Genomic DNA, 25349 nt, shown 5'->3' with positions numbered 1-25349 from the left:
TGTGTATAGGGCACCATGCTTTCTTCGTGTCGCTACCTTGTGGGTCTGGGCGCTTGGGAGGGTCCGCGTATTCTGTTGCGAGAACTTCCGATTGAGCTTTCCTTTTCCCACTCTGGCGATTTTTCTTCTTGCTTGACTCAGGTGCGTCCTTAGCTGGTTTCTTCTCTCCTCCGGTCTTCGGTTTGTCGTTCTTGCGTCTCAGTGCGTCATCCGCATGAGCGCATCGATCGACAATTTTGAATAATCTTCGAGTAGCCGTGACGCGCCTCGTTGCCAACTCTTGAGTAGTATAGCGATCTCTGACACTGGATTTGAAAGCGCGAATTACAGAAGTGTCGGTGATCTCGGGGATTGTGTTTCTGCACTCGTTAAAGCACCGAACATAATCCCTCAAGGATTCACCTAGGTTCTGTGTCAACGCATGTAGGTCGTCTTCGATCGCGTGGCGCTTGTAAGTTCCTTGGAAGTTAGCTACGAACTGCTGCCACAAGTCTGCCCACGAAGAGATCGAGTAGGGGGGAGATGCATCAGCCATGAACGTGCAGAACCTTCCAATGCGGTTGGCAAGTAATTCACCAACGTGTTGTCGTCCGCTCCGGCAACGTAGAGTACCGTGGAGTAAACCTGAAGGAACTCTTCTGGGTCGGTGCTCCCATCATATTTCTCTATTGCTCCAGGTCGGAATCTTTCAGGCCATCGGACATCCCGAAGTGAACGATCGAAAGCTCTACACCCAGCGCTGGGGGCGGTGGGTTGTCGGCGATCATACGCCCTTCGTGGATGTCTATCTGATGATGAAGATGAGGAAGATGATGACGATGACGATGGGTCGCTCAGTTCCGGCGTGCGGTTACGAGGACATCGGCCGGGTTCTCGAGAACCTTGTTGTCGTCGCCCGTTGTTGTCTCGGCGTCGATCTCCATCATCATCGTCATTATGGCGACGTCCTCGACCAGTATCGCCCAGCACCCGCCGTTCGCGATCGTCATGATCGCGGCGGTTGTGGCGGTTATCATGGCCTCGGTCTTCGCTTGAACGGCCTCCTCGATGTTCGTTATCGTGACGTCGTGAAGAGATGTGATGTTGAGAACGGTTCTCGTTATCACTTGTGCGTCGCGCCTCTCGGCGGCCATTCAGGTGATCGCGGAGATCGCCGGTGCCGCGAGGTGAAGGGGTGGCTCGATGAGGCAATTCCCGGTGTTCAGGATCTTCAACATTAGCATCGGCAGTTGGTGGCTATTCCGGGTGCGCTGCAGCAGTGGCTTCTGCGAACGCGTTGCTGAGGTTGGTCACTGATTCTCGTAGTTGTTCTGTCCATCGTGCGAGATCGTCATTCAGAATGGGATCGTAGGGGGTTTCCCTCAGTATTGCGTTGACGGCTCTGATGTGCTGGGCCGGTGTAGTCGCTTGATTTTCCGCTTCCGCATTGGTGCGCGCTGACGTGTCGACATCGTCGATAGCCAATACCTCACGCGGCGTACTCGTTGTCGATGATCCATAGTCTTCGAGCAGGTGCAAGACTGATGGTTCGTGGGGATCTATGTCGATTACCCCAACGAATCGATCTGAAATCGGCGTCGCTCCTTGTTCCTTGTGTTCATCCCTGATGGGGATGCGTGACTGCTGGACCTTAGGAAGTGGCGTCTTCATGGCGCTGAGAAAGACCTTGCAGCTCGAGAGGTCGTGATTCTTTGTCTTGTGAATTGGACAATAGACATCACGAGTTGGAGAGGTACGCTGAATTCTACGCTCTTTGCACGCACGAATTTCAGCATGGACGTTGAGAAAGACCCAGCAGGCTTGCAGGGTGTGTTTCCTGGTTTTGTGGATAGGACACCAGGACCTTGTCACCTCGGAAGTAATCCTCGTCGGCTCATGATTCCTGTCGGAAAGACAAGGCTTGGCCGCACTAGGATCCTTCTCGGGCTCGGATGTTGTCGACGTTCCGATCTCCGCTTCGGCGGGAGGATCCTTCGACATGGAGTCGCCCTGGGTTGTAGCCACTGCGTTTTCGTTTCCGGCCATTGGCGGACCAGCTGAGATCGGCACTGTGGTGTAAACTGGAAAGACGATTTCGCCGACTTGAGTCCACACCAGTGTTGTTGAAGTAGGAACTCCTTGGTTGAGGTTGGTGTTGACGCTGTTGTCGACGAAGCTGGATGTCATAGTAGTAGAACCTTGAGCACCAAGTCCACCTACTGGCGCGCCACTGTCAACGGGGGATACCCGTAGACCGGATATAGAGGGTATTGGGGTACGCTGGTACGAGGATCTACGTAGTACGACATCAAGCAAACAGGAAACAGAGATTATACTGGTTCAGGCCCCTTGGTAGGTAATAGCCCTAATCCAGTTGATATGGGATTATATGATGGAAACCACAGATTACAAAGGGAATAGTGGAACTTGACGATACCGACAAGATCGTAGTCGAATTGATCCGACTAGATCTCCCGGCGACTTGGCTCCGATAAGCTCCGGCTTCGTAGGCTGTGGTGGAGTTGGCTCTGAGATTCGATGCCTTAGGTCCTCCCGGGGGGTCCCTTTTATATCGCAGGTCACCTGTCTCCCAGTTGGACTCGGAGAGACTGGACCGAACACGACACAATGACGACCCAGTTCTGATCGAGTAGGACTCCTTCCATATGTGAAATCCATGATGAATTTCCTTAACGTATGCCGAAAACGTCCGTATACGCGTGAACATACCATATCGATACGTGACGTATATCGAAGGGTAGAGGGTATACCTTACCCGTAACCCTGACACAGCCCACTGCCTAATTTGCTCTTTATCCCCACAAATTTTCAAGAGTTGGACATTGGCAGTCACATAATTAGTTCCAGAGAACACTTCTGTGATATCATTGAACAACTTGAGCCTATTAACTACCTTTACAGCAAAAGCCCATTCATCTTTACTAGGGGCACAATCAAAGAGCTTCTCAACACGTTTTGCACGATCAAAAGCATGTGCATAAGGTAAAGCAATGCTAAGCATCTTGTAGGTGGAATTCCACCTAGTTTTGCAATCAAGGCCTAACTTGTGATCCATTTTAACTTTAACATGCTTAGCAATTTCATCAAATTTCTCTACTCTCTTAGGCGTGGCTGTCCAAAAAGCAACACTTTCACGGATTTTTGCAATTGAATATTTTATCACCTCTAAACCATCCTTCACAATTAAGTTAAGAATATGGGCAGCACAACGCATATGTGTTGATGTGAAAAACACGAGGCCTGAGAGATCTGCTTAACTCCAGTGCAGGTCCAAAAATCTTGCCTTTAGGTTCGTGAGCGTGCCAGTTGATTTGATCCTGCAATCAACAAGAAATAAAGACAGGAAAATAGCGGTTAAATCCATAAACGATAGCCGATCGGCCAGCCGCCGATGACGTATCATTTGTCTTTGAGCCGATGTCATATTTGAATCGATCGGCAATCATGAATAAGTAAGAAAGAACTAAATCTACTCGATCGGCTGTAGATATTAACTATATATAATCCTTATGTTGATATATACTTAAATCAAGTGATCGGGATAGATCGATCACCATGCCGAGACAGTATAAATCACTTAGATCGAAATATATAATAACAATGAGATTATAGATGTTCATAGCATAGCCGATCAGATAGATTTAGCATGTATCGGCTAATACTCTGATACCACTCTATATTAAGATATTAAAGCAAGTACTATCAAACAGAAGCCTAATATACCTAAATGCAACAAGATCTTAACATAAAGGGCGGATTTAACATGTCAATCAAGCATATAAGACATAGAGTAGTTAAATCAAGTAAGATCGGCTGAAACCCCGACACTACCCTAATCGGCAACCAAAAGCAGGCTAGAGATTGAGATTTTAATAACGACTTATAAGGTCAAACTCAACTGATGCAGCTATAAGTATGAAAAGAAGGACAATATCTAGACAATCAAGCTGTTGGCTGTTTCATAGAGTGGTAGATACCCTGTATAATCTAAGTCAACATAGATATTTAACCTGATCGGTTGCCTTCCAATAATAGATGTTAGCCGATTGAAGGTTAGATAACGATATTGTTGAAGATTATACATAATATATGATAACTCGACGAATTACATAAACAAGATTAGAGTATCATAAAGATGGAAGCACTAATCCCGATAACGCAAGCCACCATAACAAGTTTTACATCTAGTTGAAGATCGAAACTGATGCAGCTCAACCCGAAAGCAAAAACTTGTTGAAACCAAACGAAAGTAAAGGGTGGCGATGCGCCGAGATTGTATTGAACGTGTGTTGTTGTATTACATGGGGCTCGGGGTCTATTTATACCCGAGATTACAAAATATGTCCATGTCGGACACGACTCTCATCTCTAACAAACTCTAAGATACCATAAGTCTTTGCGGCAGACTTTTGCCCAAACTTATCTCTAAGGAAATTACATGAAATACCCTAATTAATAGATACAATTGCCTTTTCAGGACTCAATCCATGCATGGCAATCCTCATGAAGCACATTAACTCAACCCGACAACGTGTACCGAATCACATTGTCGGAATCGGCTTAATCGGCAACCTTGTCCGACTCGAACTCTGCCGATCCTGATCGTAGCCGATTCGGACTTTAGTCGATTCTTGCTCCGCTTCTGGAACGATCTCCATCTTGGATTCCGCTTCGATTTTATCTTCATCTCCGATACCTAAATTACCAAATTTGGTCGTTAACAATATGCAACAATTTTCCCTCCAACATCAACTTAGACTTGCCAATCTTCTTCCCAAGTTCAGTGATTACCTTGTCATTCGTGGTACAATTATCAAGAGTCAAGGTTGAGATCTTCTCATCAAGATTCCATTCCACCAATGCTTCATAAAGTTGTTCACATATAACTTCAGTTGTGTGTGGAGCAGGCACATATATGAACCTATACAATCAAAGTTAAACCTAGATTAAATTCAGATCAATGTGAAAATGAAATCTAATGTCATGCTGAATTAAATATGTAGCAGTAGGAAATGAAATTAATTGTTCATCAAGTACCTCATGATAATGCTTCTAAGTGTCCAAGAATCATCAATGAAATGGGTTGTGACAGCCATGTACCCTCTTTTTTGGTTATCAGATGTCCACAAGTCTGTAGTAATAGCCACTCTTGACTTAGTTCCAGCCATGTAGGCTAGGGCTTTCTTATTTTCTTCCATGTAATAGTCCATAATGTCCTTCCTAAAAATGCATAAATGTTAATTTTTTCTTCTTAATTGCAGATATTTTTAATAGACAGCTGAAACTAATAGATATCATTATTACCTAATAGTGTTTCGAGTCACCATCTTAAATAATGGCTGAAGTGCAGTCACAAACCTTTGAAATCCAATATGATCAACAATAGATAAAGGATACTCATGTAGTATAATCATGGCAGCAAGCTCTCTCCTAGCTATTTGTGGATCAAATGTGTACTTCTCCACAGATATTTTTCCTCCCTCCTGGGAATTGAACCTTAAAGAAGACTGTGCAAGTGTCTTGTTTTGTCCCGCCATCTTGATCTTTTTCAATGTGCAGATTTTCAAATGGTCATGGAGATGTCTTGTTCCATTACTGCTTTTCCCTCCAAGCCGCTTGTGGCAATGAAGGCATTGAGCCTTGACTTTACCACAGATTTTTACTTTCTTGAAATCCTTCCAAACGATAGAAGTAAGCTTCCTCTTGGTGCCAAAGTCCACATCCTCCTCCTCAGCCTCATCTTCATCATCATCACCTTGTATTGGCTGAGAATCATTAACACTCTCATCGTGAGGTGAAAGTGATTGCGAGTCTTGCTGGCTTCTATTCGCACTACCCGCAGTTGACTTCAATGTGTATCTGAGAAGAGAGAAATAAATTCAGTTCAAAATTTATTCAATGGCCTAGTAACATACTGAAATCCCTTTACAAAGCTGTGAAAGCAAATTTAAAGTTCAGACCATGTTGACGCATACCTGCATAGCACTATAAATCACCAAACAATAATGCATGTACATAAGTATAAATATAGAAAATATATAACAGTAACGTGCAAAGAAATATCACTTCAATTTGCAAAGAAAATATATGACAGTAACATCAACAAATCCATCATTTAGTACCTAAGAGCTGAAACATTCAGTACCTAAGTGCAATGCAATCTCATAAGTCATAAACTCCAACTTACATATTCCAAATTGTTAAATAAAAGAGCTGAAACATATAAGAGGGGTAGCGTGCTTGAAATCGAACCCCATGGATTTTAATAGACGAAGGCCGCGGCAAAAGATGACGTGTTTAGAGTAGTCGGAGCAGAAGGAGCTCCAGCAGCTGCAAGACGGCTTTTCGGCTTGGACGTGGTCCTTTTCAAAGGAGGAGGCCTGCGAAGGGCATTTGCATTGGACTTGCGAGAGGAGCCAGCACCCAACCCGACGACCGCAGGGGCTGCACCCAATGCGACGACCGCAGGGGCAGCACCTAGCACGGCGGCGGATACGGCAGTATGCCCAACATTGGGTGTGGCTGCAGCAGCGGCTACTGCTTTACTTGTATCACGTGGTAGCAGGTCCAAATCCATGGCAGCGTCCCTTTGCGTGGACCGCCGGTCGTGGGTTAGTGAGTCAACAATGCAACTATGGAAGACGAATAACTCGACAGAGAAGAACTAGAGGTAGGCGTCTATCGAGCACAGAGAAGGGATTAGGGATTGTAGTATGCTCACCTTGCATCGTCGCTGTCATAGCTTACGGGGGGAGGCTGAAGCCATGGTCGACGGATGGCGGCGGCGACGGCAACTCCCGGCGGCGCGGCGACGGCGGCTCCCGGCAGCACGGCGACGACGACTCCTGGTGAAGACGGCTGCAGGCTGGTGGCGTGTCGACAGAGGCAGCCGGTGGCTCCCGGTGAAGATGACTACAAGCGCCGCGCTGGCCGGCGACGACGGCTTCAATCTCCCGACGAGAGAAGGCAGCGAGTGGCGGCGAACGGTGGCACGCGCGGCTCCTAGGCTCTCGGCAGACTGGCGAACGGCGGCGGCGCGGCGCGCGTGACTCGGGTGGAGGTCCTGGAGGATTTGGCTTTGACCTGTTGACTTAGGGTTAGATTATATATATGCATGTTAAATGGGCTTTAATATTATGGGCCAATACATCTAAAAAGTCTAGAATTCCGCCCTGTAAGTACAGTCGGGTCACTGTGGGGGGCGGGGACGGGGAATGGTTCACCGTCCCCGCCCCCGTCCCCGTCATCCCTGATGGTGAGAGGTTTTTAACCATTTTATTCCTCATGGTGAGTAGATATTAACCATCCCCGTCACCTAATAGGTGAATTCATCACGGGAAAACGGTGAACGGGCCCCCATTGCCATCTCTAGGTGTCAATGAGGGTTTGAGCTAAATGCCTTGTTTAGTTTCAATTTTTTTTAAAAAAAACGTCACATCTAATCTTTGACATATGCATGGAGCTTTAAATATAGATAAAAAAACTAATTACACAATTTGCATGGAAATCGCGAGACGAATCTTTTGAGCCTAATTAGGCCTAATCTTTTTAAATATAGATTTTTTTAAAAAAGAAGTACAGTTCTCGTTGAAATATTAGAAAAAAAATCTCGCTTCTATATGAACTTTAAAAAAGAACACAATACCATCAAGCCTTAGAATGAGAAAAGCACGGGTAAGGAAGTGGTGGGTCCGGCGGGTTGGCTCGCTTGCATCCACGCAGTGGAGCAGTCTAGAAAGGACCGGTCAATCAATATAGACTTGTCACACTGGGTTCAGGAGAAATCAGACTTGATCAGGGTGGAGTACATAGTAGAAAGGACCAGTCAATGTCTATAGTACTAATCAGAAGATGATGCTACTAACAGTAACAGTAATGTTTCACAATAAACAAAACAATTATTGGTGCAGAACATGTTGCTGTCGTAGAAGCATAACAATACGAGATAACACTACAACTTTTTTTTCCGGAATAAGACACTACTACCTTTTTTTTTCGAATAAGACACTGCTACCTGTATAATTGGGTCTGTTTGGCATTGCAGATAGTAGAATTTATGGGTTAAAATCATTTTCGAATTTACATATACCCAGCTAGAGTTGAAGCTGTGTTCAAACAGAGCCATCATTTTTGAATTTAAAAGTTTTTACAGGGAAATGGTATTTGATTTTAGAGAGGTCATATTCGAAAGTTTGTGCTATGATAGTGCAGAAAGTCTTTTTCCCTCAAATTTTGTGGATCCAAATTCTTTCCATTCATGCCATGGACCCATGCAAGTGTCATGCATATTCTGATATAATAGCAGTAATACTGGAGTTGCAAAGGAACAGAGTACCCATTGCTAGCGAATGGATTAATATAGTGAGCATAAAGCAAAGGAGAAGTCTGGTAACACGTAACCATAAAGCAGTGATAATCAAGACACCATCATATCGGAAGGCTACAGTAACAACACCTAACCATAAACATACTCTAAGATAAGATAACTAATGTCTACTCAGTTGGCAAATGGCAATGGCATAGATTTTGTGGCCGGCTTCGCTTGGAAGGAGGTCGTCAGACGCCCCCAAGTCCGAGCATGCCGTCGTCATCGTCGTCGACGAAGTGGTCGGGGCGCCATTTGCGGTGGCTGGCCTCCTCCGCCCGAATCTTGGACTCCTCCTGTTTCCCCTCATCTGCGATGAGCCTCATCCTGAAAACATCCAGAAGATGCTTCTCGTATTTACCCACGACGAGGCGGGTACCCGGGGAAGCATACATCGCGACTGTGACCAAATCCTGCATGCACGCGACAAATCGAACAGGTCGGTCAGGTATAACAAAGGTGTGTTTAGTTCCACATCAAAATTAAAAGATTAATTGAAATTGAAACAATATGACAAAAAAATTAAAAATTTATGTGTAGAAAAATTTAATGTGACGTTTTTTTTTTCGAAACTAAACTCGGCCCAAGCCAACACAAGGAGGTCTAGGGTCGGAGAAAAGTCATCGGGTTCTGTTCTGTTCTGACCTTGGCCCACGCCTCCTTGGGGAGCTTGTCGGCCTTGATGCCGAAAATGTTGAGGTAGTATGGCAGCGCGTAGCCATCGGGGCCGCAAGCGAAACTGATGCACCCGTGCAGGAAACTGAGGAGCCCGTCCGGGAATCCCCTTGTGACTGGGTCGCCGTGGTAGCACTGCCAAAGGTACCAATGGTACCTCAGCAGCGTGCACGTCGCCGCCAGGGGCTCCATCGGCACCTCATCGGAATCAGCAAGCTCCTTGAGGTTCTTGAACGTGCTGATTATTTCCTGCACGTCCTGGCTTGCGGCGCTCCCGGCCGATGGCGGCGGAGTCTGCTCCAGGAGGTCCAGCGCCTCTGCAGCTGACCATGCGATGGCCTTGTACGGCGTCACCTGACAGCAACCACATATCCAACAAAACAGATAAAGATTCAGAGTATGTATATATATATATATATATCTTCTTCTTCTTTTCATCTCAAAAAACAAACTTCAGTTGAGGCACGCATGTATGTATATGGAATTGTCTTACGAAACTAAGTTCCAGCCCATATAGCCCAAACATCATCAGCCCCAAACCCCTCCCAGCCCAAAGAATTTGCCCCATAACCAATTTCCTCTCAGCCCAAACTGCATGCTCGTACTTCCATTAGGCAATTAAATTGCATCAGCCTGGCCTGGCCCAGAACAACTCATTGGCCCGGCACGCTCCCCTAGGAACCCATCTCACAACTGTATCCATGCCCACAGTATGCCCAGGGACCAACGGGCTGATCAGTTCGGCCCATTCTCGAACCCTTTCCGATCAGGCCATCCTCTCGTCAAACAGATTCCATCCCCCAAATCCCCAACGTCTGTCCTCCTAGCCCAACAACGATCATCAACACGGCTAACTTATACTTACTAATAACAAGTACTTTAAGCATATCTTTTCGTTTTTTATATTTGCACAAATTTAAAATTTTGAATAAGACGAGTGGTCAAACGTTTACAAGAAAATATGAACATCCCTTGTATTAGTGGACAGACATAGTAAATATTTTTCCTTCGAGAAAACAAATGGCCCAACAACACCAAAGATCTACCGTTTCTTCCTCCGTAGTTGCTACTGCGTACGCTTTGTTTATTGATCAGAAGAGAACTTCTTTTGCGAACAAGCCTGCACGATTTTTTTTTAAAAAAGAAAACTTTCTTTTCAGAATGAAGAACCTACGTACGCGAGAAACAGATAGACCATGTATCAACACAACCAACAAGAACGGTAAAGAAGAGCTAGCGTGTGAACTCCTCGGGAGAAAAAAGCCGAAAAGAAAAGCACAACGTAAACTCCATAGAAGATACAAACAAACACAGATCTAGACCGAGAGAAAGAACGTTGTAAGAGGGCCTTACTACCTGCAGGCCAACGTCACACATGCATCAAGTACAACATATATGTTCTCCCAAGCAACAAGCTCGCGCGATCTCATGTTTTTACCGCAAGAGCAGATTTTCTCACGGCATCCCAGACCCATAATCCTAGATCTACCGTTTGTTACAGCACGCAAGCATCAACAAGAAAACGACCAGTTTTTTTTTCCCTCCACGTACAGATCAATACGCGCGACCGAAAAGAACATTTTTTTTCTTCTTTTTTTTTTTGAAACACATCGAATCAAATGCGAGGAAGGCAGAAGTCAGTCGAGACGCACACCGCAAACATCGATCCGGTTCCGTACGTACTACACATGCATGCAGATGCAGGTAGTTGGAAAGAAGAGTGCGTGCGTTTTCTCACCTTGGTGGAGTCGTCGTCCCAGGCCAGCCATGGACCTGGGTTAGCAGCCGCCTGTGCCACCGTCAGCCTGAGGGGACGGCCGGCGCCAGCGAAGCGCGCGACCGGCGGCGGCAGGAGACGGCCACGGCCAGCGCCACCACCATGGCCGGCGCCTCCAGGCAGGCACAGGACGGGGCACCCGAGGATGAACAACGACGACATCTCGATCTCTCGTTCTCGCTGATGAGGAGATATGGCCGGGGGTGGAGGTGAAGTGCACTACTGCAGTGCAGCCTTGCGATATTTATAATCAGGAGCCAATGCTAGGGTTTTTTGGCAACTATGGGTTATGCATTTTGCGAGAGTGTTAGAAAAAGCAGTCAAACTTTAGAGAGATCACCTTTGGCTTTGGAGTTTGGACCAACGTACCGTGAAATGCATACGGTGTATGTATGTAAATTGGAGATCGATGTAGACGGTGTATATATGCATCAACAAGAAAACGACTTTGTTAGTATACTACTACTATTCCATATTACCATTTCATTACCTGCATGTATATGCATGTGTATTTCGACATGCAGTTTGTTTTTGTCCCCCCGCGCGCGTACAGGGAAAAAGGGAAGACCAGAGCTGCAGGCGTAGACGCCGTCGTCGTGGTGGTAGCAGTAGCAGTACGCGCTGCATGCATCCACGGCGCCGCGAGCGCGTGGACTGAGTTCATGAACCGCGGGTAGAGTAGACGCACAGACCGTGCTAGCCTGCTAGGTGTATGGATCTTTCAAGCTCCGGTGTATGTATCTTTCCGGTAGCACAGGTGCACCCATCCACACGTTCTGCCATGCATGAAGCCAACCAACCAAGCACACAAATTCCGTGGGTCCCCCTCTCTCCCTCCCCTGGACAATTCCGTGGATTGTTTGCGTGCGACCGAACAGCAGCCTAGAAGAAGCAGAGATCGCAAACAGATCGATAATTACATGCATTTCTCGGCTACATGCATTTCCTCGCTTAATTACTGCAACGCTGCAATAAGTGAGCGTATATATGTATTTTTTAAGTTCAATTTAGTGATGAAATAAGTGAGCGTACGTGTATATAACTAACCTAGCCTCCACCGGCAAAAAAAAAAAAAAAAATACCGGGACACATCAGATATACAAACACACATTTGAAGTAATAACAAAACAAATTACATAATCAGCATAGAAACCGTGAGACGAATTTATTAAGCCTAATTAATCCATCATCAACAAATATTTACTGTAGCACCACATTGTCAAATCATGGCACAATTAGGTCTAAAAGATTCGTCTCGCAATTTACACGCAAACTATGTAATTGTTTTTTTTTCAATATTTAATATTTCGTACATGTGTTCAAACGTTTGATGTGATGGGGAAAAAATTTGCCGGCGGAACTATTTATTGCTCCTTCCGTCCCAAAATATAAGTATTTCTAGTATAGTGACAAGGTAAACATTTTTAGCTTTAACTATTAGTAGCAAAAGGAAAAAAATCAATCATATGTATAAAAGTGATGTTACTAGAATTATCATTAAACAAATTATCATAATATGCAATTCTTTATATTTAAAACATTTTATTTTTATTGATATTGTTGGTCAAAGTAGAATCTCGGAGACCGTGTCAGAATTTAAAAATGCTTATATTTTAAGACGGAGGGAGTAGTACATATCTACATCCGATCGATATTTGTTGTTTGGCAAGATACAAATTGCCTTGTTAAGTTCGCGAAAAGAAAATTTTTGGGTGTCACATCGGATGTTTGATCGGATGTCGGAAGTGGTTTTCAGACACGAATGAAAAAACTAATTTCATAAATCGCCTGGAAACTGCGAGACGAATCTTTCAAGCCTAATTAATCCTTCATTAGCACATATGGGTTACTGTAGCACTAATCATGGACTAATTAGGCTTAAAAGATTCGTCTCGCGATTTCCCCCTAACTGTGCAATTATTTTTTTTATCTATATTTAATGTTTCATATATGTATCAAAGATTCGATGCGACATTTTTAGGAAAAAAAATTTTGGGAAACTAAACAAGGCCTAACTATAAAATCCATTTAGTTCAGCAATAAATAAATTAATAAAGCTACATTAATTTCTTTTTCACAGGAGTATTACACCAGTAGCACGAAAAGCATGTAGCCACCATGACCCATCTACTCGTGCTGCTTAATTTGCAATCTGCTTCAGGCTATTGCATTGGGTCGGAAAGAAAAGGGGACCACGGAATATGTATGTCGTCGAGGTCGATCGGCTTTAGCTTGCGTGGCACGCTCGCAAGCTTGCTTTACACCGGAGATTGCGCGACGGGCATAGGCTGTGTGTCCGTCTAGCCTGGTGCATGAACTCGGTCCACCGGCGCCGTCGATACATGCTAGCAATACGTACTCCTACGTCACCTTCGTTTCTGTTTTTTTTTCTGTACCCACGCGGGTGACGAAAAAACAAGAGAGAAACGGATCGGTCAGTGCATATCACACACATTAAATACGGCGCGCGAAGGGTTGCCCAAGCAATGGGATACTTTTTCTTTTCAAAATTCGAACAGCTAGCGTACTTTGTGCATCGTGTGGAGGAAGAATAAAGCGATGCAAAAATCTTCTATGCGCGCATATATATGGTGCCAAAAGTGCCTAAAAATGCAATCAACATTTTAATTTGAACCGCGATCATACAGCCATTAAGTGCTTACAATATTACTTCCTTGGTCTAGGGCGTGTAGCAATTAAGGGATAGAAAAAGTCTACAAGTCTAATAGTAGTTACTAATGACCACATTGCCCTAACAAACGATTGCGAAACTTTTGAAGACGATGTTGTTTTTCCAGCAATATGCATGTCGAAAGCAGGATGATCACAGGGAAAACCGAGAGATGTGTAGCTCGTTATCTGGTGAGAACTCCCAAGGCTGGAGCTGCCACCGATCAGAAAGGGTTTTTCAGATGGGCGGGGAGGATTTTCGCATCCGGTTGGCTGGCCCGCATCCATAAAAAACACAAATGAACCAACCCATACGAAGTTTTCACTAAAAGTAAGACGAGGAAATGAGTTCACCACTAATCAGAAAACTAATAAACATCACAGCAAACATAAATTTCATAAGCCTGCTAGTGTTAAAACAAGTACCTTGAACAATTTATTATTTATAACAAGAATGGACTTGCTTTGCTTGTGAGGAAATATGTGCAAAGCTTATTGCATCATAAAGGCCTCTTGGAGGAGAAATTAGAACTTTATGCTGATTGAAACAAATATACATTCAGCAAACTTGATGCACAAATCAAGCATATATTTCATCACATTCTCGATGCTGGAAAACAGATAGTAAGATCTAACATCTTGATTTTTCATTTTTTTTAAAAAAAACTTTCACAAGTTAGCAGGAAATCATACTGTTAGAGTATATGGTAGTTATAGTTATATTAGAATAGGATTGATTTGTGTGGACTCCTTCCATATCTGTAATCCTTCCTTATCTCACCCCATGTACTCCTATATATACCGGCCCCTGAGACTCAATGCAATTGATCCACGTTACGCAATATACCTCTCTCCCTATACTATCCAATATGGTATCAGAGCGAGCGACCTAGAACCGCTGCTCACGCTTCCGTCACCGTCGCCCCGGGAGGGCTTCGATCTCCCGGGGGCGGCCAACTTTTTTTTTCTCTCTTCGCGTCGTCAAGTCATCATCCTAAGAGATCCATCTCTCAGGCGTTTGTGTTGTCATCAATCAAGCAGCAGCAGCAGCGTCTCCGATCGTCGTCGATCTCACCGACCACCTGGCGCACTGCCCCCGCCCGTGGCCATCCACGAGCAACCGTCGACGTGTGGATCTCCGTCAGCCATGCTAGGCCTGCCTCGCCGTTGCCGCTGGGGGGGGGGGGAGGGGAGGGGGGACGGCCGCCTCTTCACCTCGGCCGGTGTCATCGGGCCCCGTTCGCCGCCGAGGACGCCCGCCTGCTGGTGGTGCTCGGCGCTGCCCCGCAGCCATCTACCCTAGCGTGACGGGGCTCGCCTCTTCGCCGCGCTGAGGAAGCCACCTCCATCAACCACGCCGCCGTCCCCGCACTCCTCTGTGCCGCTGGCCACCGTTGACGCCACCTCCGCCAGCCTTGCCATCGATCTCTTGCTGCCCATCTCTCTCTCTTATCTGTATACACGTGCGTTGATGGATAGGATTTGGGAAGGTAGTAATTGACACACAGGAGGGCGTTGTGGAATAGGATTGATTTGTGTGGATTCCTTCCATATCTGTAATCCTTCCTTATCTCCTCTCCATATACTCCTATATATACCGGCCCCCTGAGGTTCAATACAATAGATCCATGTTACGCAATATACCTCTCTCCATATACTATCCAACACATATGATGGAGCTTGATAACAATGTAATTATCCCAAATTAACACTGCATACCTCAACTTCACAACGATATGCTGAACACATTTTATCAATATTTATACAGTCCATCACAGCGAAAAAAAAAATCCTTTGCTCTTTCCGTGACATTTGGAGCAAACTTTTATTAGAAGGTGTCATGTCACTACTACAGAAAACATTTTTCCGAACGAGGACGTCTTTAGGTTACGGGTGAACCGTAACTAGTCGTGCCTGCAAACATCGGTCTACATTTTTGCATACATGCAAAAATCAATTTCATTCTAGTTCAGCGAAAACCCACCGCATGTTCTAGTTCACCACCCGTCACATTCCCATTCGGCGATTGGTCTAGTTCGATGATGCCAGCTGCCACTCAGCTCTTGTCTTGCCGGTTAATTATCGCCCTTCTCCCTATTGCTGACTGCTCGCTACCACCTGGAGGGAAGCCTGGAAAAGATGGGGACGAGAGAGTAAGAGGAGGGAGGAGTAGGAAAACCGACCCGTTCACATGTAGCGTCCATGTGGTCACCTTGACTCAATGACACGTTAGCTAAAACCGGACATAATATTATCATGTGAATTTAGTAGTATTTCAGTATTGTAAGTTAAAAGACGTGTTATATCTCGTATCATGATTTATGGATGTGATTTAAACTCGAAGCAAATACGAGGGATTAAAGTGAACTTATTCCGAATGAAACAAAACACATGGAGCAATCTGAACTGCGTTTGGAAAGTGAACTGTGACACCAACGGTCGGCGTTTGGAAACATGGGATCGTGCGTCCAGATAAAAGCAACAAAGAATCACAAATCGATTCTTCCAATCTCCACCCCTCGCCATCGATCATCGTCACCGTCGCCGTCGCCGTGATCCGCAGCATGGCGGCGCCACCGCCACCGCCTCCGCGTCCGCGTCACCCCGTGGCAGACAACGACGACCTGGTCGGCGAGATCCTCCTCCGCATCCCGCCGGACGACCCCACGCGCCTCGTCCGCGCCTCCGCCGTCTGCAAGCGCTGGCGCCGCGTCCTCGCCGACCCGAGCTTCGCCGCGCGCCACCGCGCGTTCCACCCGAGGGCGGCGGCGGCGGCGGCGGCCCCCGTGCTCGGCGTCCTCCACAACCCGGCCGACCGCGAGCTGGACCGCTTCGTCCCGGCCGCCGCCTCCTCCTTCCGCGCCGCCGCCGGCGACCGCCGCAAGCACCACATCCTCGACTGCCGCCACGGCCGCGTCGTCCTCTACGACTACGACTCCCACTACCCCACCGACGGCCACATCGTCTGGGACCCGATCACCGGCGAGCAGCACAGGATCCCCAACGTGATGGATGCCTTGACCCACCCGGCCGTCATCTCCGGCGCCGCCGCGGGTGGGGGTGGTGGCTCGGCCTCCTTCATCGTCGCCTTCGTCGGCGTGCAGAATTGGGAGAGGCACTTCTGGGACGCGCACGCCTGCTTCTACTCGTCGGAGACCGGCGAGTGGAGCGTCCACATCAACATCCACCTCGACCTCGATGGGTACCACCTCGAGGACCGGCCCGCCGCCCTCGTCGGCGGCGACACGCTCTACTTCGTCGGCAAGTCGGGGATCCTCCTCCGGTACAGGTATGGCCTCCCGCTGCGCTGCGGCAGGGACATCCTGGGCTACGGCATCACCTCGGCCGACGTGCTCTCGGTGGTCGACCCGCCGCCGGGCGCCAAGCGCCGCCTCCGCCTCGGCTACACCGTCGTCATGGCGGCGCCGGAGAGCGACGGCGGCGGGCTGCGGCTGGGAGTCCTGCACCGCCACAAGCTCGCCCTGTGGGACAGGGAGGAGGACGGCTCCGCCGCCGCCGCCGCCCGGTGGGTGTGGCGCGTGGCCATCGATCTCGAGCAGGTGCTGCCATGGCCGGTCGGGAATACCAAGGGCAAGGAGCGGGCGTGCTTGGCCGCAGTTGCCGAGGACCCCAACGTCATCTTCGTCGGCACGGAAGAAGACGGCGTCTTCGCCGTCGAGCTCGATTCGCTGCGCATCAAGAAAGTGTGCGAATTGGGCAAATCACAAGGCCGTTTCTTCCCCTTCGTCAGCTACTGCGCCGAGTCATTTCTGGTATCCATCTCATATTTCTCATCTGTTCATGCAAGTTTGGTTGCTGATTTAAAATGACATGGTTTGCTGGTTTTTATTTTATTCTATTTTTATTTTTACAGCTGAGCCTAGCAACCAGCAAATTGCCAGCACCAGCGGCAAATTAATCCACCATCTTGCAGTCTGATCGATGTTCTTCGGTGATTTGTTTCTTCTGCGGAAAGTTCAGGGAGACAAGTAGTTTAGTTCGATCACTTGGGTCAGTTAGCATAGTTCCTGACGATTTTTTTGTTGTGGTGTTCTTCTTATCAAATTGTGACCATGGATCATCACTTAAGTTTCAATCGATCAGTTTCAGCATACGCGAGTCATTTTGTTTCAGTCATTGCCTGACACCAACCATCAAGTGTCCTGAAAAAATGAACCGTTGTTGTTCAGTCTCAGTCGGATTCAGACAAAATTACCAAAGCATCAAGTAATTGGGGGATAATTCGGCTCATTGAATTCACTGTGATCATGATTTGAGACATTCTTCATTTTACACATTTTTCTTTTTTGACATAGTTGAGTTCAGAGTCTGTTTGCCCCATCCTGTTTGAAGTTTTCGGTGTTTTCTGAAGAATGGTCTGTGTTTCAGCTTAAACATAAAACTCTAGGTTATCTCATTATCTTCTGAAGATTTGTTCCGAAATGCTCCCATGACCATGGAATTGTCGCATTGACACTTTTAATCATTCAGTTTCAGCATATACGGGTCATTTTTTTCCTCATGGATCGAACACTAAGTTTCAATTCTGTTTCAGCATGTCCACTAAAAATTCAGTTTCAATTCAGTTTTGCACCTGAGCATGAATTGTCCTGAAAAATGAATCGTTGTGATTCAGTCTCAGTCTGATTCAGACACAATTGCCAAAGCATCAAGTGATTGTGGACAATTCGGGGATCTGATTGAATGCATCGTAATCATGATTTTAGTCTTCCATTTTTTATATACATTTCGACATAGTTGGGATATTGTTCAGGTCTGTTTGCCCCCATCAATTTGGAGCCTTCGGTATTTTTCAGAAGAACTAGTCTGTTTCAGCTTAAACATAAAACAAGAAGCAGTGGTCTCAGCTCTTCGAGTACATCCATAGCAGGCAGCTGGAACTTAAAAATGTACCCGTTTCCCATATTTTCGTTGTATGCTATCGTATCCTACCTGTAACTTTACGGTATGCTTTTGCAGGGACTTATTTTTCTTAATCCTTTCTCTAGTTCAATTCCAATCCCACCACATTTGCTCAAGATAAATTAAGACGCAGAACAGCGGGGAGTATTCAGCAAATTCTGCTGACTGGACCACAATGGTTGCTATCCCGAGTTCCACGACAATAGCCATGTCAAAGAATGCAAGCTTGCATCAGTTACAACTGTCCTAACATTGAAGTATTGGCCTTTTTCTCTTTTTTTCTTAAACAAAATACAAACGCAGACGCTCACAGTACAAATGATCATACATGCAGTGAGGGAGGCAGCTCTCGGGTAGGTTGGGTGACGGTCCGGGCTCTACCGTTGCCGCCTCCATTACCTACTAGCGTCAATGTGTATAAAAATTGATTCATCGGCTGTGTTTAGATTCCAAAAAATTTTGGCTAAAAATATCACATCAATTATTTGGACATATGCATGGAGCTTTAAATGTGAACGGAAAAAAACCAATTACACAGTTTGCATGTAAATTGCGAGACGAATCTTTTGAGCCTAATTGCGCCATGATTTGACAATATGATACTACAGTAAACATTTACTAATGACAGATTAATTAGGCTTAATAAATTCGTCTCGCAATTTACAGGTGGATTATGTAATTTGTTTTGTTATTAGTCTATGTTTAATACTTCAAATGTGTGTCCGTATACGTCAAAAAAATTGGCCAACGAACTAAACACGGCCATCATCATGGAATGTTATTAATCGCCCAAGACCCACACGATGATGTCGACTCCGCCACTGCATACATAACTCTACGCGAGCAATAATCATACTCCATCCGTTTCTAAATACTTTGACACCATTAACTTTTTAAGCACATGTTTGACCGTTTGTCTTTTTTATTAAATACTTTTGTGAAATATGTAAAACTATATGTATACATATAAGTATATTTAACAATAAATCAAATGATAGAAAAAGAATTAATAATTACTTAAATTTTTTTAATAAGACGAACAGTTAAACATATTTAAAAAAGTCAGGATGAAATATTTAGGAACGGAGGGAGTAATTTATTGGTGTGGGAAATTATTGCTTAGACTGTCTTGTAATATTGCCTTTTGCTTTCCTTACTTTGTTTTTAATAAAAGAAAAAGAAAAAGGACTTGTTAAGGTGGAGCAGATGGTTAGCTGTGAATAATAAAATTAACCGGAAATAACGCTGCATAACGGTCAGGATGGCCGAGTGGTCTAAGGCGCCAGACTCAAGTTCTGGTCCTCTAACGAGGGCGTGGGTTCAAATCCCACTTCTGACATTTTGTTTTTTGTTATCCGTATTTATTTTATTTAGTCGAGAGTTTCATACAAACCAAAATTCTCCGAAACGAATTCATATCGACAGCTCAAAAATTTTCAGGAGATTTGTGCGACATTTCTTCATTTCTTTTTTGCCCTAATGGGCCGTAATCCGACCAAACGAAGCCCAATCGAGGCCCATCTTTCACCTGTGTTGCTGTTGACGCTCTGTGAGACTGACCTCTCCAATATAGGCTGCTGCTTTTCCCTCCCTAAAAATAATTCACGTTGATGTTTTTACTTCCATTTTTTCCTGGTATTTTCCTTTTTTAAAAATCGATGAAATTTGATGTGAAATCATTATGACACCACAAGTTGACAACACTAGCTCAACCAAAAATCTGTATAGTTGGACATGAAAATTGATGATAACACCTATGCCGCGCCTCCCATCCATGCAACATTTGCCATTTTAAATTATAGAGTCCAATTTCTGATGGAATCTATAAACATGTCGGGCCTGTTCACTTTGATGCTATTTTCAACCTTACCAAATTGTGATAAAGTTGCCAAAAAAGTGGTTACATTTAGTTTGCTATCAAATTTTGGTAACTATATGCCAAAATTATGCCAAAATTTGGTAAGGTTTTTTTTTATCCAAGTGAACACGTCCGTCATTTTCAAACTTCAAAAAATGCCCTATGAATTTGCATGCACCTGGACTCTCAAGAACACCACCAAGATAATGAGAAGGTATTGTAGCATTCTATGGCGTGAGCTGAGTTGGCAAAATTGACGAGTGACGACATTGGGTGGGGGAGAAAGTTGGAGTTGATCATTCAAGATCCAGAAAGTCCGTAGAAATAATCACGCAATATAATACATAAAAGCATGCTAATTGCTTTCGTAGAAGTGCTGCTTTTCTCTAGCTGAAGATCTTTCAAACAGGTCACACTAACCAAACGATTGTTACAGAGAACGGATGGGTACGTCACTAATATTTTTTTAAAAATACGTTGAGAACACTCCCTTAACCGCACACTTCAAGAGCCTAAGATGTGTTTACGTTAGAATAGGCTAATGTGTTTTCAAAATTCACTGAACATTATAAATGTTTGGTAATTAACTAAATCCATCTGTATATTTATTATTTTTTAAAATATAGTATGATTTAAAATAACATTAATCTGAACAAGCCCATGAGTAAACTCAGACTTTCAGCACGAAAAGCATAACATTTTAAGCATGGCCTCATAGACAACTAGTATAAAAAAGTAGTCATTCGGGATTGTCTCTAGTCTCTAAGATCTTTCTATGAAGTTTAGGTGAGAGGTCATAATTATTTTATAGCTAATAAGTCATGGGAAAATAAATGAAGTTACCAAAATAATGATTTAAAAGAAAATGCAAAAAACAAAATTATGATTAAGAAACTGAAAATTCAAATTTTAGCTATGAAATAAGCCAACCAGTAAAAGATGGAGCTGAAAGAGCTAGCTAGGCGGCTTGCGTGTCCATACCTCTACGGTCCTAGAAAAAAAAGAGAGGAGGGTTTTAGAAAATTTTAGAAGAGCTCTAAGCTTCGCCGTCTCCTCGTGCTAATTAATCAAACCCACACAACACTAATCAACGCGATCCCCCACATCCGCTAATCACAACAGAACACCTGTAACATATTAATTAACTAACTAATCTCCCCGCAAAAAAAAAAAACTAACTAATCTACATCCATCTCGTTGCTCGTGCCTAATCCACATGACTAATTATTGGCTACCATCACGGCCGGTCGATGTCAGAGCAGCGAGATGAATTGTTTGTACTCGTACTTGACCAGATTAATAACAAAGATAATTTAGCTACAATCATGGATAGAGAATCTTGTTTAACAAAATATGATAGGCGACCAGTAGATGTACAATGCAGCCCATAGCAATTCAAAAATCTCCGTTTAATTGACGAGCGTGCGAGCGTGGGAGGGGACCGGTGGTCTCCAGGCCGTTGGTTGGTTGGTTGGTTATGGTTGATGAGCGATCGGGCCAACCCCAACATGGAGACGCTGGACTGCACGAGCGTCGCAGTGGACGGTGTGGTGCCGCAGCGAGGGGACCGAACGAATCAACGAATGATCGAAATCCTCTCGGAATCGGTAGCATCTCTTTAAAAGCGACGCTCTATCGGTTAGTAATTAAACATATTTATCATTTAAACTACTAGGTGTCGATATTAATATGATGCAGAAAGAATTAAAAAAACAGATTTCAAAAATAGTCGAAAACGGTGCACCTTATACGAAAACGACGCTCGGTCAATCAAGAATTTCCCCTTAAACAAACCATATGTAAGCCAACTCACTGGGCACCGGTAGTAACCAACGGGAGGGGAGAGCACCCTGAGTTTACTAGGATTTTTCACTGGTATTGGACTATAAAGTGACGCATTTGCACGACTATAACAATTTTGTTATGTGTCATTAAACAATTATATCATTTGACGTAAAATTTGAGAACAAAGTAAGGTTATTTTGAGAAATATCTTTACTGTATGGTGGAGCATAAATCTACACATGTATTAGAAAATAAGCAAGGAATTTGAATTAGTTTCTCGGACCATCATCGTCGATGGGTCTGGATTGGGTCTTAGGAGATTTTATGGTGGAATGATCTACCTCTCTCATTGGTGGAGCCCGCCGTTTCAGCAGTGAACTCGACCTGTGGCTGCTTCAGGACACAGTAGTGTAGGGATTGAATTCGGTTCGCTGCAGTCTGTAGCGTGAACACTATATCCGTTTGATCTTATTTCAAAGGGCAGAGTCATCCAAAAAGCTTCATGCAGAAAATAGATGTAGGAGTACTTACGCCGTGTTTAGTTCCAAAATAATTAATTCTTCAAACTTCCAACTTTTCCATCACATCAAAACTTTCCTACACACATAAACTTTCAACTTTTCCGTCACATCATTTCAATTTCAACCAAACTTTCAATTTTAATGTAAACTAAACAAAGCCATGTGCAGCATCCTGTAATGTAGGAGTAGTTATGTTCTTTTTCCCCTTCTTTTTCCTAGGTCTCAAGAAATATGAGTCACCGAAAGGATCTTTTCTACTTATATTTGACGGCTCAGATATCTTCTCTCTTTTTGTCCTTTTAGATCCGATGGTTATTATTTGTTACATGATATGGCATATTCTGGTTCTATTTTAATATTAACTTTTCACTAGTTAAGATTGGAGGCAAAAAAAAATGCTCTGAAGCGAAACGAAGGATCTCCTATAGTGTGCTCCCTCCATTTTAAAATATAGTAATTTAAAATTAAATTTAACATCAATTAGTATTATGAAAAGCTAGTATCAAATTTAGGTTGATAGTAGTATACTATTATATATTTTAAATAAGAGAGGTAAGAGTTCCTTAACGATTGTAAACTTCTTCATTGCGTACGTTTGTGCCAAACTGCCAAGCCTGTCATCAACTTTACTAAAAACCGCTTTTTTCATTGTTGACCTTAGACCTTGGTAAGGTATGTGCAATCAAGGGTGTGTTTTTTAAGTACATTTACATTTACTCTCTTTTTTTCGTGTGCGGCTTTCCAAACTACCAAATAATATACAATTTTAAAAACAATTATAACAAAGTATTATTTTAAAGGTTTTTATCCTAGTGCTTAATCGATTCTAAACTAATCCGTCGCTCTATCTTTCGTGTTGAGGTAGGGTTCCCAAAACACACACAACACAACACACCAAACCCAACCCGAGTACCCGACCGCGCGCGTGCCCCCTTTCCCCTGAAAACCCACACCACCACCGCGACACGACACGTACGACACGACGACGCCGCGAGTCACGGGAGATTAGCCGAAGACCGCAGCGGCGCCCCCCGCGCGCGCGCGCATGTGATCCGCCCCGCCTCCGCGCGCCCGCCGATCGATTCCGACCTGTGTCGCCGCCGCACGCCACCACCACCACGGATTCCTCTTCTTTTCTCTCGCAGCCATGAATAATCCCACGAACCCCAGTATCTATCCATCTATCTATCTGCTCCATCCTCTCACGAGACTAGATACCAATAATCCTGTGGCTTCCGTGATTTCTCTCAAAGCAACAACCCGAGCCGTGCTTCCCTTCCCCTCTTCCGTCCGTTTGTTTTGTCCGTCTCTGCTTGTGTTTTTGGTTGGATCAGGACAGCAACGGCCGACCACAACTGCTGATATGATGATATATCACTGCTAACACCCGAAAAAAAAAATTGGGCAACGAGAGGAGGAAAAAGAAATCCGGCAATCACCTGGCGGGAAAAAAGAATGAAAAAAAAATGAATATTGAGAGAGAAATTTGATGGACACAGAGGAAGTGCAAGATCGGAAGCTTCAATGGATTAATAATTCACTAATCACCCAGAATAACAATAATAATGTACACGTACAACAAGTACAGCTACAATCACCTGCACTGCTGCTGATCTCTCGCTCGCTCGTGCATCGGGATGCACGCTAATTACAAAACTTCCCGATGATTAGCGGCGGCGATTAGCGATCAGCAAGGGAGCAAACAGAAGCAACAAGTTCCGGATTAAGGGACTAATGGCAGATTAATTAGCTGGAGCTAGTAGGAGCAGGCGACCCTGAGCATGGAGCGGCCGCGGAGCATGCCGCGGTACAGCGCCTCCCGGTTCGCCGGCATCGCCGTCGCCGCCGTCGCCGCCGCGTTCCTGCACGACGGCTCGGCCGCCGCCGGGCGGGACGACGCATTGCTGTCGTTGTCGACGACGTCGGCGGCGAACCTCACCCGCTTCTTGCTCCCGCGCCGCGCCTTCTCCCTCTTCCGCTTCTCTGCAAGAAACACGTCAGGTGAGAGGAGAGTCCTAAAGAGGAGCCAAGAAGAACAGCACGCACGACGGCGCGCTATGGCCATCCATGGCGGCGCGTGCTTTTGCTCCGCTCGCTCACCGGAGGAGGAGAGGCAGGGGCGGAGGCGAGCAGGGGCGTCGTCGTGGTGAGGCGGCTTGTTGGCGCGGCAGAGGGAGAAGAGGACGAGGGTGCCGGAGAGCGCCATGGCGGTGGCGGCGAGGGCGAGGCCGGCGTGGGAGCCGCCGGCCGACGAGGACGAGGACGACATGGGAGCAGCTCAGGTAGCTCGAGCTCGGCGCGCGGCGGCGGCGACTGTTTGGGGAGGTAGTTGGTTGGGTGGTTGAGGCGAGAGGGACCCCTGCACTGCACGGCAATGGCAGAGAAGCCTGTAGGCACGCTGCTACTATAATATACTACCCGCTGCTGCTGGTTGCTTTGCTGGAGCTGGACTGAGGTTGGTCAAGCTAGTTTATTAGGGTAGTTCAGTACACTTATCCAACTGGTAAATTATTACTACTACTGTAATTTTTAATTTTTTTTTTCTATTTTTATTTTGGGAGAGGTTTGTTTTGGGTTGGAATCATTGGTGCAGGGTACAATGGTCATTTTGTAGTTGATGTTTCAATTCGTATTCAGTTTTCCATGGAAGAGTGGGGGCTATATATGCATCTTCGGCAGTGGCTGTATACACGTTGTTGGTGTAGAGGCTGAGTTTTAATCCATTATTAAAAATATATTTGTCATTTGGTAATTCCGTCGATAAAAAAAAATGCA

At 45.2% G+C, this 25349-nt stretch overlaps 3 protein-coding genes and 1 non-coding gene across 4 annotated transcripts; 2 read left to right on the top strand and 2 right to left on the bottom strand.

Annotated features, from left to right (window-relative positions):
• Positions 1-8425: 8425 nt before the first annotated feature.
• LOC127775669 (uncharacterized) lies at positions 8426-10979 on the bottom strand. Its single transcript, XM_052301949.1, has 3 exons — positions 10779-10979; positions 9011-9394; positions 8426-8778 (listed from the first exon to the last, which is right to left on the bottom strand). The coding sequence occupies exons 1-3, from the start codon at positions 10977-10979 to the stop codon at positions 8557-8559; spliced, it is 807 nt and encodes a 268-aa protein (XP_052157909.1). The 3' UTR covers positions 8426-8556.
• Positions 10980-15916: 4937 nt separating this feature from the next.
• LOC127775979 (uncharacterized) lies at positions 15917-18247 on the top strand. The gene is made up of 2 exons (XM_052302293.1): positions 15917-17260; positions 17362-18247. The coding sequence occupies exons 1-2, from the start codon at positions 16052-16054 to the stop codon at positions 17404-17406; spliced, it is 1254 nt and encodes a 417-aa protein (XP_052158253.1). The 5' UTR covers positions 15917-16051; the 3' UTR covers positions 17407-18247.
• Positions 18248-19665: 1418 nt separating this feature from the next.
• TRNAL-CAA (transfer RNA leucine (anticodon CAA)) lies at positions 19666-19749 on the top strand. The gene has a single exon. It is a non-coding gene; the product is annotated as a tRNA-Leu (tRNA).
• Positions 19750-24079: 4330 nt separating this feature from the next.
• On the bottom strand, positions 24080-24977 carry LOC127775919 (uncharacterized). Its single transcript, XM_052302232.1, has 2 exons — positions 24675-24977; positions 24080-24557 (listed from the first exon to the last, which is right to left on the bottom strand). The coding sequence occupies exons 1-2, from the start codon at positions 24841-24843 to the stop codon at positions 24331-24333; spliced, it is 396 nt and encodes a 131-aa protein (XP_052158192.1). The 5' UTR covers positions 24844-24977; the 3' UTR covers positions 24080-24330.
• Between the last annotated feature and the right edge of the window lie 372 nt (positions 24978-25349).

This window comes from Oryza glaberrima, chromosome 6 (genome assembly GCF_000147395.1).
Source record: "Oryza glaberrima chromosome 6, OglaRS2, whole genome shotgun sequence".
Lineage (NCBI taxonomy): Eukaryota > Viridiplantae > Streptophyta > Magnoliopsida > Poales > Poaceae > Oryza > Oryza glaberrima.
The sequence above is the reverse complement of the archived record's forward strand: the minus strand, read 5'-3'. Positions and strand labels throughout refer to the sequence as shown.

Excerpts from the sequence above, each read along its gene's own strand:
- LOC127775979 (XM_052302293.1), top strand. The coding sequence starts at position 16,052 with ATGGCGGCGCCACCGCCACCGCCTCCGCGTCCGCGTCACCCCGTGGCA. Across the intron at positions 17,261-17,361 it reads ACTGCGCCGAGTCATTTCTG|CTGAGCCTAGCAACCAGCAA; the intron begins GTATCCATCTCA and ends TTATTTTTACAG.
- LOC127775919 (XM_052302232.1), bottom strand. The coding sequence starts at position 24,843 with ATGTCGTCCTCGTCCTCGTCGGCCGGCGGCTCCCACGCCGGCCTCGCC. Across the intron at positions 24,558-24,674 it reads CCCCTGCCTCTCCTCCTCCG|AGAAGCGGAAGAGGGAGAAG; the intron begins GTGAGCGAGCGG and ends TGTTTCTTGCAG.
- LOC127775669 (XM_052301949.1), bottom strand. The coding sequence starts at position 10,979 with ATGTCGTCGTTGTTCATCCTCGGGTGCCCCGTCCTGTGCCTGCCTGGA. Across the intron at positions 9,395-10,778 it reads GGGACGACGACTCCACCAAG|GTGACGCCGTACAAGGCCAT; the intron begins GTGAGAAAACGC and ends GGTTGCTGTCAG. Across the intron at positions 8,779-9,010 it reads CCAAGGAGGCGTGGGCCAAG|GATTTGGTCACAGTCGCGAT; the intron begins GTCAGAACAGAA and ends GCGTGCATGCAG.